This window comes from Rhyacophila brunnea, unplaced genomic scaffold (genome assembly GCF_057557595.1).
Source record: "Rhyacophila brunnea isolate RB1 unplaced genomic scaffold, BYU_Rbru_1.0 scaffold_4, whole genome shotgun sequence".
NCBI lineage: Eukaryota > Metazoa > Arthropoda > Insecta > Trichoptera > Rhyacophilidae > Rhyacophila > Rhyacophila brunnea.
In genome coordinates, this window is record NW_028233068.1 from 33,742,684 (window position 1) to 33,755,053 (window position 12,370).

At 28.8% G+C, this 12,370-nt stretch overlaps 1 protein-coding gene across 1 annotated transcript in view; it reads left to right on the plus strand.

Annotated features, from left to right (window-relative positions):
• Nucleotides 1-1,189: 1,189 nt before the first annotated feature.
• The window catches only part of Oamb (Octopamine receptor in mushroom bodies), a 147,579-nt gene continuing 136,398 nt past the window's right edge, over nt 1,190-12,370 (plus strand). The window contains exon 1 of the mRNA XM_085953724.1: nt 1,190-1,583. Coding sequence (XP_085809850.1) covers nt 1,320-1,583 — 264 coding nt within the window. The 5' untranslated portion in view covers nt 1,190-1,319. The remainder of the gene's footprint in view (nt 1,584-12,370) is intronic.

Genomic DNA, 12,370 nt, shown 5'->3' on the forward strand with positions numbered 1-12,370 from the left:
TTTTCTTTTAATGGGCAATGTAAGAACATACAAGATAATTCATGTTTCATATATTTTGAAAATATATTGGTTTCTTTTAAAATTTGTATCACAGAATCACGTAGGTAGTTGCGTACGATACATTTTTGTAAAAAATGACATTTAATATATTACCAAACACACTAAACCTAATTTGTCATAGTTGCGTGAGTTTGAAAGAAAGAGAAAAGAAAATTACAAGAACGTGTATTAAATAATTTATTTTAAGCGGACTCTGTGTGAAAGCCCATGATTAATTATTAACAAACTGTTCTGCGACACGCTATTAAAATTACATATTCACGCGGAAGTAGCAATTTTTTAAGCGAGTGATTTTTTAGAAAACTTTAACTTTAAAATGCAATGAAAGGTTTAAGTGACTGCTGATAAATTATTTTTTAGTAAATGGTTACTTTACTGATTAATAATATTTAGAAATTCTTTTTGTTTCAGAAAAAATAATTTCATATATTTTTTTTACAAAAACGAAGAATCGTTATGATGTTTTATAAAGTAATTAAGTATACATCTACCAAAATCTACTATAAAAATAAGTATTTTATTTATCTACTTTGTGAATTTTAAAATAACAAGCCAATATAATTGTTAAAAATATAATTAATACCAATTGAAGTATTTAACTATGTGTGAAAATTGAATAAGTGAAAATCGTCATAATGAAAACAGGAGTCTAAAGGGACGGCAGGTAAAAAAAACAATTTTGTAAAATGGCGAAAATGATGCGTGCAATGTATGTCAAAAAGTATTTATACTAATCAGTTTTATTTAAAAGACAAAATTAGGGGAAAAAATATGTAAATAAAATACATAATAAATTTATTTGTAAAATATTGTAATAAGTATGTATTTATAATAATAAATTTAATTAATAATGATGCAAAGCGGGAAAACTTACCCTTATGAAGTAGTCGTTAGTAATTATGAAAAAGTAGAATATGGAAACTATATTATATACTATTAAACGTATTAAATTTAAATTTAATAACATAATAATTAAATAATCGTCCAGGACTATTGTATTAATTGAAAATTACTAAATAATATTTAAAAGAATGTCTTAAAATCTACTAGATTTATCCAACTGTATTTACCTATTGCACAAGAGGTTAACAATAAATAAATTAAAAAAAATATACCTATGAATACCTTCAAAAATTTCCAATGAATTTAACGACTTGAATACGAGTGAATTGAATTAAAAACTTTAAATAAAATTATAAAAAGTGGAATTTTATATTTTGTGCTTTGAAAATTAGTGGTGATTTGATGAAGCGTGAGTTATGCACCATCCGTTGAACGAGACAGCTTGCGCCGCCCTCCGCGAGTCCGTGCGGTGGGCGGACCCGGTGCTGCTCGCCAGCCTCTCGGTATTGGCCCTCATCAACGTGATGGTGATCGTGGGAAACTGCTTGGTAATTGCGGCCGTCTTCTGCTCCTCCAAGCTTCGCAGCGTCACCAATTTGTTCATCGTGTCGCTGGCCGTGGCGGACTTGTTGGTCGGATTGGCCGTTTTACCATTTTCGGCAACGTGGGAAGTTTTCAAGGTAATATTTTTAAAAACTTTTTAACAAAATGACGCCAGTAGTCATTTTATAATAATATTACAATATATTTAATTTTTTTAGACATATAAACCAACAGTCTCAATACTACAATATATTCAGATATCTTCATAAAATAAAATTGTCATTTTACTTACGAGAACTATTATAAAAAAAATCGTGGAAATATAAAATTAGATTAATAATAAATCGTGTCTATAACTTCGTCAATATATTATTAGAATTATTTTAAATGTTACTGGAATTTTGTCATTTCAGTAGCTACCTATTTTTTTCACATACATATTATATATTAATAAAACTTGTGGAAGTACAAAAAATTTTATGATGGTTATTTTACTAATAATACATAGTTAGTTCTAAATGTCATGTAACGCTTTTAACAAATTTGCCATGTTTTAGTATTGTTTCAATAAATATCTTTCCCAGTATTCGTGAATTTAAATATAATAGAAACCCAATAAATTTTCAAATAATCTCAATTTTCATCCATATCAAATGTACCTATAGTTACTAAAGAAATTATTTCTACTTATAGTAGTAAAGTAGTAGTGGTATCGTTGAAATTTACTATGTAGATATTTTAAACTACATACAATTATTAATATTAACACATTACTTTGTTATCTATGTTTGTCCAAACTCAAATAATAATGTCAAAAATATAATACGGTATACCTCTATATCAGGATTGGCGAACCTATGGCATGCGTGCCTGGGGTGATACGTGAACGATTTACAAATTAATTTTTTTATGCATACCTAGTATTTCCGGACCCTTCGTGTATATTCCATCTTACCGTACCACTATATATTTTTGAACTGGCAACAACTGTTTTTGCTTATATTAATTATTAGATCCAGTTTTCAGTTGTTCTTGTTGTCATTGAATACAAGTGCATGCATTTTACTTAATTTAATTTACTATGGTTAATGAAAATAAAAAAAAACGAAAATTATTAGAATCAAGCAGCAGATACTTTCAAAGTGTTTGGCATGATTAACGAAGGCAATAAAGCAGTTAGTAGGTATAATATTTTATTTTATTTTCTGGAACTATTGTATGCAGAAACTGGTCGCGAAAAACCATCAATCACTCATTCAGAAAATCAAACACAATCAAAAATGATGTATTGCCCGATCAATATAAAATAAAAATATTCATTCAACAAACCTAATGTAATTTATCGGCAGTCATTCAAATATTATAACTGCTGCTTATTATATTGCCTCAAACATAATCGCTAAAAGTAGAAAACCGTTCAGTGATGGGGAATATATGAAATAAGCGTAGTTAAAATGCTCATGTGTTCTGTTTGAGAAATTTTTAAATAAGGAAAAAAATATTCAAAGAATAAAATGTATGCCTTCGAAGAAACACGATAAAATATGAAATCTCAATAGAATTCCTAAAGACTTTTCCCCAAGTGAAAAACTGTTCGGCACTGAAACACTGGTTGCAGACTGGAAAAATAATATTTGAAAAATTTTGGCACGCGCACGTAAAAAGGTTTGCCAACCCTACTCTATATCATATAATATATATTTTATTAGTATGGTCAAATTCTGTCAAAAAAATAAAAGAAAAATTCACGAAATGTTGTATATAAATTAATGTACAACGTATCTTAAATGCTACTTTAGCTTAAAAAGTTAAATTTAAACGCTCTCGTCCAACACGCTCAATTTATTACCCACGTATTATTTTACAAAGCGAAAGATAAAAAAAAGAAAAGAAAATTTGCATCCGCCAAGTTGAAATATACTTTATTATTATTTCCCATATTATTTTATTTTTGTTTTAAGTATTCCGACTGAAGTTTGAAAATATATTTTACCTTTTAGAAAGGCATTAGGAAAATTCCCAAGGGAGCCGGTTGAAACTTGACGACAAGTCTGAACCTTTTAAAGTTGAACGATACCATTTTAAGATTGTTTCAAAAACACCTGTAACTTTTTTCTCCGTGGTAACATGAAATGTTTATCTTTATTGCTTTCCATATTTGACAAGATGTTTCAAAAGCGATATTGTTTAAAGCGTTTATAATTCAGAATATCTGGTAGGCTAAATAAAATTGAGCTACATTCACCCATCATAAAATGCGGATGCCAAAAAAACACGTAGATAATAAATTATCTGAATTCATTCATTAATATGATGGCAGTTTGTCAATGAAACAAGAGACAAAAACACTGTAGTAAAAAGATTATGTCACAAAGGAAATGCAGAATCATACATGTCAAACTTGGTGCGGCAGTCTTTTAGATACTGCTGAAATCGAAAAATGAAATAATTAAATTCGATAATTTCAAACAAAATGTAATAAACTCTAATTTGAGACAGATAAATTAGATTACAAGCAAAAGGGCTTCTTTTCCCGAATTATACATTAAGATATGCGTATAAAAATAATGACATGGTTCTGAGAGGTTTTTAGAATATACCTGCCAACTTATCTACTCCGACCATTGATTAAATTGAATTTAACTATTTATTTATTCTAATTTTAACATTTTAGAGAGTGACACTCTTGTATTTTTCAGAAATGGAAACAACCCCTATTGATTTTAACACATTGATTGATTGATTAAAGCATATTTTATACATTAATACAGCACAATTTCCAGTATAGTAAAATCAACTGATATGTTTTAAACAAAATTAAAGACTCTCGAAAGTAGACGGAAAATTCCGACAACTTACCACTTTCGAATACCGTCAGAAGCGGAAAACTCAAGTGTGTGATGCGCTCAGATGCCAGTATACTTAATTTATACCTTGTGAAAGTAATGTCTTATGTTGACAGTTTTATCGACATAACTATGCCAAGATAAGCCACACACAGCACAGCAATCTAAAGAGTATCGCAAAAGAAAACATGTGAATGCATCAAGAAATAGCATCCTTTGCTGCTCGCCGAGTAGAGTATAGATTATTACATGAGATTAAGTTTTAATTCTGTCATATATGATTGCCACATGTGGACATACAAAAACTATTATAATATATTTGTATGCATTATTATATAAATACATATATTATAATTATATTATCACTAATCAAAGTGTGGCGCCTACAAAATTATTTTAGTTTTAATCGGTTTAAATTTTTAATGAAATTTTGTAATCTGCTTGAAAGCATAGAAGTAACTTGTCTCCTAAAAAGAGATGCTATCTGACGTCACGTTTTCTCATACTATGAAAAGTTGTCAAATATAAATGTGCAGGTGTATTAGAAAGGAAAGTATATTTTTGCTACGCTGTAGTGGCGACTATTATAAGTAAAAAAAAACGTGTGTACTCAGAGGAGGACTATGTTCTACTAAACGAAGTATGTTTAACTTAATATATTATCTAAATTTTGTTCATTTGTACGTTTAGAAAAAATATGAGAGTGGGGTAATAATACAAGTTGTGAATATATCGTTGTATTAGTCTTCTTCTTATCGTGTCAGCACCAAACCAAAGATCGGCCATCATCAAGGCAATCTTTGCTTTATCTTTTGCTACCTGGAGCAGTTCGGTGGAGTTGCACTCGGACCAATCATGGAGTTTTGGAGCCACAAAATGTCACGTCGTCTTCTTCTATACTTACCGTTGATCTTTCTTTCGATGAATAGTCGGGGAATGCTGTACTTTTGTGCTTTCATAATGTGGCCGAGGTACTAGTACAAGTTCTGGTTTTGATACTAAGAAAAACTTCTCACGTCAAAATGTGTCACCCAGTCGGCCCAAGAAGTTTTCAGGGTGCATCTATTTATCCTCACCTCTCTGTGACATCTGCTAATTTAGTGTAAATACCATAGAAATGGATTGTGAGAACATAACAGCTAACCATACGCACTAACCATGAATACTAGTAAATAATCTTAAATGCTTCAATCTGCGATTAAGAAATCATCCACTATTTTCTCTGCAAACACCATATTATGTACCTTCAATACAAAAACTGCAAGCGAGTACTAGATCAGCATATCATTCAAATTGTGTTAAGAGATGCGCGCTATTCTTAATCGCTGATCTTATGTTTTATATAAATTTTAAATTAGATATTTGACATTGAATCAACATATTTTTTATTGTATACAATTTATTGTAAAAAATATGAACATAGGTTTAAAATAAAACCTCGAGTCCGGTTCCTGAGGAAAAATTGAATGGTTCTTGTGTTTGGTTCTGATTCCTATTCCTTATACAACTAAAATATACTTACCTATTCAACATACTTACCTATTCAACATACTTACCTAGTTATAGGCATATTATGGAATTTTTTCTACAATTTTTAAACTCAAAAGTAGTCTTTTTTCTATTATTTAAAGATATTCTTACCGGATGAACCATATAGATACCAATTTTTTTTTGTATTATTAAAAAATATTATGTAACCTAACTTCGGAAAGTCTATAATATTCACATTATAATATATTGATTAGGTGTTGTTTTTTAACTGATTCTAGCATAATTGATAGTTAATCAATATTGTATAAGAGTTTTCATCCTGATTCTAAAATAATAAGACGTTTTGTTTCCGGTTTCTTTCCCATTTCTGAATATGCACTGGTTGACAATAGTACAATAAATATTTTATTAGTATATTTTATTTAACTGAATGATTTATATTTGTATATTATTCTACTTTAACCGAGTCATTTACGTTGACAGCCATTTTGTATTATAAACACATCTTTGGAACGGTCACACTTAACATAGCAGCATGTATAATTAATGTTTCCTTATCTTTAAATTATAATATTTATATAAATAATATCCAATATTATAGAATTACTATTTTATAAATAATACTACTAAATCCCAGTGGCTCTGCAATTGACAACTCAATTTAAACAACAAATGATATTTGAGAAAACAGTCATTGGTACCTATCTGTGTTCGTGTTCATATCTAGTATTAATCATTATAAAAGCTATTTCGAAACTAAAATTGTCACAAAATGGACATGGAGCTTGGTTAAGTGACGACTGGTAGACTTTAATGAATTGAAGAAGTTGCGTTATGTAGGTCTAAGTTAGGAAAAATATGAACACTACATAGAGATTAATATAGGTATCTAATCGTTTTATATTATATGAATTTCATTTTGAAAATTGACATAACATAATTAATTGAATGTGCCACATTTGTAGTAGGTACAGTATTTATATAAAAATGCAAAAGTTGATGATATTATAATATATTCATATTATGAAGTTAAATAGAGAAAAACAACCACTCTGTAATACCAGTAACGTAATTATTGTAATGATCGGTGAAGACCACAAGATAAAATATTATTGTTAGCAGCATGAAACTATATCAATATATATATAAGAAATCTTTAACCTTAATGGTGTTATCAAATGGATCAACCATACGATTAAATAATTATAGTAATAAAAAAGCTCATATTATATGCCAGAAATAAAAAAAGCTTTGCGGGTTCTGAATATAAAAAAAATATATTGACTTTTAAAAATAATATTCTGTTAATTCTGACACGATGATAAATTCTTACTGGCAACTTTTTCTTTTACCTCACTACGAAGTAGCTAACTTTGCATTTTTCTTGCTTTTTTTAGTAGTCATCAGCTTGCAAAACTCGTATCTGCCACATGGGCGTTAACTGTAGACTGTAGAACTGTAGTATACTAAAGGTTTCATGAAGACACTAGATTTTTTTTATAGTTTTCACCAAAAAAAAATAGGTCGGTTTTTGTTTATGTTATGTAAAAAAGCTTACTACTGACCTTTCTTTCAATAAGAATTTCTAATTTAAGCATATATTTTATTTTTAACTAAAATAGCTAAAGAGGCATTCATATTATATACCAACCAACAGAATTTTTCATAAATTCACTATTGATTTATCCGCTATATCTCACTGTATTATATAGTTCAATAAAGTATAAACAATACCTACAAAAACGTTACGGTTACTTTGAATTTTAATGGCTATGAACGAACATAGTTTAAAAGAAAACATTTTGAAAATTATATCTCACCCAATTTAATTTTATCTAAGTATATAAAAAAATACTTGTTTATTTTTTAATCTTGTTAATTTATTACAGCACTCCATTTTCATGTGTCATCCCTTACTTGCGTCTCAAGAAAATGCACGAGCCGCTGAGGATCTATTTTTTTTCTCCGGAAAGTTCGCATTTCAGCCTCAAGCACTACAACACGAAGGTTTTACGCCTTGGTTCATAAACTATGAGCCGGGTTAGGTTAACTTCATTAGAGTAAATTTTGGAAAATAACACACTGTTATCAGTATCAAGATTTATATTACATAAGTGAGAATGTGAAAATATTTAGACAGGAACACATTTTTACAGTTAAATGAATCGTGGTCACTTCAAGAAGACTACTCCTTCTGCTCAGTCTTTCACTATCTTTCTCTACATAGAACCCCAGCGCTCACAAGTCTTTATATTTACCACCAAACTAAAAGTTGAGGTCGTGTTTGCTTTTTTTCTGATTTTTTACTTAATGTAAGGTACTTGACCAGTACTTGATCATCTTCAAGGCCCACTATTTATAGTCAAACCGTGATACAAAACTATAAATTTCGACCATAGTGCTAGTTATTGGTCATACTTTGAATGCAATATAGTAAACTGTTTGTAAAAAAATGATGATTGTTTGATGATAATATGGTAATACGTTAAATTATTTTAACATAGAGGGTCATACACATCATGTGGTCAGCTTACAGAATACACTGTATTCTAATAAATCGGTAGACGTCATGAATATCGAAGAGTTTAGAGATCAAATGATCATCCAAGTGTCATCTGATGCCGTTGTATAAATGATTATCTGACAGTAATTATTGTTATTTTTGTAACCGTAGTACAATGTTGTTATCAAGTATACATAAAACGTTGGGTAAGAATTTAAACCATGGTGTATAATATCAATATTTCTTCTTTTCGTAGGCTATAAAATGATGGTGTGTTTTTTAAATATATTTTTTACAAACAATAGATATTGGCTACTTGCTCAATTTCTTAGGTCCATGTTTTGGGTACAAATATACATTGAAAAAAACCATCATATGAATCTGCCAGACCCGAGACCCAAACCATTCGCCCATCCCAAAAATTCAATGATTATTAGTTAATTTTACTAAAAAAAAAAAAATGAAGTATATCATTAATAATCAATTTTTATTAATGCTAACATAAATGTAGAGTAAAATTATATGTTTATTTTTAGATATATAATGAAACATACTACCGCACTTGTATGATTTACTGCCCTGGCACGATCGACATTCAAAATAAAGTCGTATAATATTTCAAAATATATTTCATAGCCATATTTTTATCGTCATATCCATATGTATCATAGCCACGTATTTTATCACGGTATGGTGACAAATGTTTAAGATGAAGTTAGAGAGAGTTGCTAGAATTTCGAACATTGGAGCTTAAAAATGATAAATCTTAGGATTTAGGCGGAAACCTTAAAATGAGCCAATATTCTAGAACGTGCAGTTTGAAATAAGCTAAATCCTTATTCTCGCTTTATTAAAAATCAAACATAGCTGTATAATGAGGATTTAATTGAAAATAAATACAAATACTTAGTAATTTTATCGAACTCTTGAACCCTTACCCTAATACATATACTCAAAATGATTTTTTTATAAAATGATATAGATACGCTGGCAGCGGGATTTAAATCTTTGAATAATCGATTAGAAGCGCAAGGTATTAGTGTCGCCTCTTTAGTGAATAGTAAACACTATTATATTATAACTCGTGACACTAAGGGGGGACATGCTCGTCGAATGTCAACATTGAGTTTTTATTGTATTTTCAAACCATGATCCTGGACACTCCTTAAACGTTGTAGATAATCTATTTATATAATTTTGAAGCCTTATCATCTTTTATAGTTATTTTAAACATTTTATGACTGCATAAAGTATTTTTGTTACATAAAATAGTATTCTTTTAAACCTCTCGCTCTAATGTTTTAGAATAAAGTCATATTTTGGTACATAACTGTGCAGTGGTGTTAAGATTTTTTACGTTTATTATTTTTTAAACGCATTTATGAAACCATAAGTATAATTTATTACGAGATAGTTTTTGTAATAATAATAATTATTGACCTAAGAATAAGGAAGTGTTTTTTTGAAATACGCCATTTCTTTTGTCATTCCCCAGTGGTTAAGCTACAACATATGGCCGTAGCCATAAATTGACAAACTATAATTAAAGTAGGGAGTAAAATGATATTTAAGCGCGTGTTTGAACATTATTACATATTACATTATTCTTTTTATATGATACAAAAAACTCTCATAATTTTAAGAGACGTGCTTCGAGCCATGGTGTTATGGGACATATTATACATATTATTATTATATTGTTGTTTTTATGCTAATATTTTTAACCATATTTATTTTAATTTTTTTTCTAACCCTTTTGCATAATGAAATCCTAGGGCGGATCATAGTCTCGCCCAAGAACTTTATCCATCTTTCTCTATCCTGAATCCTGAATCCTAAAAAAAAAAGATTTAAAAAACGCATTACAGTAGGTATTTAATTGAATTAAAAATACAATAACTTATTTTCATTAAAATGTCATTATTCTTTGAGCTTTAATATAAATATGACTCACATAGTCTCCATAAATTGATTTATTCGTTTAAAAAAATATGATGTTGTTTTAAAAATGATTGATAAAAAAAATTGATCAACAGTGGATGTGACATAATATTATAATGAAGATAGGTAACGACAATTCACCAAAAAAACATACCTATACAACGTAGCGTTTGGAAACGTAACCCTTGATGGATGAATAATATTACCAAGGGTACTTACAGCTACGCTCAACATCTGGAAAATAGTATCCAAGTACAGTATCTATAAGAGCTTTTTACTTGACAAAAAATCGAACCAAACTTCAAGCAAGTGGTAATCGCGTAATCGATAAAAATATATAAAAATGCAAATTAATACCTATTAATTTCCCAAAAATATTCTATACACGGCACTGATCCCGCAAATTGATGATAGCTATATTACAAAATATGATTACTCACCAACTTTTAATATGCGCAGTATGCCAATATGCCTAATTACATAGGGGTGCTATAGTATAAAATTTTGCAAACTCTAGTGCTTGTTTTTGATACTAAAATACTTTATTTAATGGAACAGAATTTATAAACAAGTAAGTTACTATACATTATTTCTGATGAGATAAATTTATGAATTCTAAATTTAATCGTTAAGCATTTCATTTAAAATCGTCGTAATTATGTAGGATATCTGTAGCTTAATTAGAAAAGCACACTATCACAAGTTCAAGTGCCGTCGGGTGTCGTATTTTTTCTAGTGTGAGATGTTTTCAAATTATGTTTGTTCAATATATAAAATGTTACATTCTCAAATCTTGTATTTTATTCGTTGAATAAAAGAAATAATTCATTTATTCTATTAATTCATAAATAAAAAAACACTATGAATATAAATATGCCGAATGTGAATGAATAAACCAAAAGAAAATTCAAGTTGTTTTCTTTCTGTTTAAACTCAATGTTAAATTTCTAAAATAAACCTCAATATAATATTTGGAAGAACATTATTGTGATCACCCGTAATAACTTTACTGTGAATGATTTTTAAGAGCCACCATTTTATCATAAAAGCTTTTTAGTTTTTGTATTTTTTCATTAAGCTTTGTCATATTTTTTCAATCGGCTAAATTCTTTGCTTCTCGGAATTCAACTTTATCATGTAGGTACTAACATTGCATATATTTGAATTAAATCAATAGTAACAACGTAGTTGAAAAGATTAAAATTACTGAAAATTGCTGATACTTGTTAGAATTTATTATCATTGCAAGCGTAGATTAATTTTTTGAAATAATTCAAAATTTAACATTTTAAATAAAATAAACGTGTAATTTTAGCTATTTTATCGATGAAAACTTTTACCATTTAGAGAAATACAAGCATTTTAATAAAATAAGCTTTATTGTATAATCATCATTATTGATGCTACTATCTTGTATTGTTCTTAACTGCATTTTTAAGAAGTTTCTTAACGAGATATTTGGACGAGACAAACGTGGTTATTAACGATTGGCTCAATCTCAAGGTATTCTACTTTGAATCAAATACGCATTAAAAAAACAACAAAATTATAGTGAAATTGATAGTCTCCAGATTCGAATCCACAACACACATATTCAAAATGGAACTCTCTTCGTATTCGCTTATTATATTGACATTCAAATTTCAGCATTTACTTTAACCAATAATTAATTATCAACACAATATAGTTAAATAGCAAACTCACTATTCGCTGCTTATTAATCGGATAGTATGATACAATTGTTAAAAAATAATCCACTTTAGAACGCACCGGAATATCGCGTCGTAATGGTAACAAGGTATCTACGAGAAATGTTAGAAAAGTGTGTTTTGTCTGAACTGCGTATATAATAATAAGTATGTTCAAGGTGGGAATCGAACTATTGGATTGCGGCGAATATGTTTTACCAATTATTTAGACACATGTGTAATACCTATAGACTACAGAACAGAGAATTCCGATATGCTATATCACAATACACTACATTTTAATTCAGGGTTTTGAATGTGTGAGCGTCTTACAAAAATAGAACACATTATAGATGTGAAATAGTGTATGTTGCAATCAATATTGAATGATTGTCAGTGTATAAACCGACAGCAGTTTTCAGAACAAAAGACAAGTTTAGAATGACATATTCTTG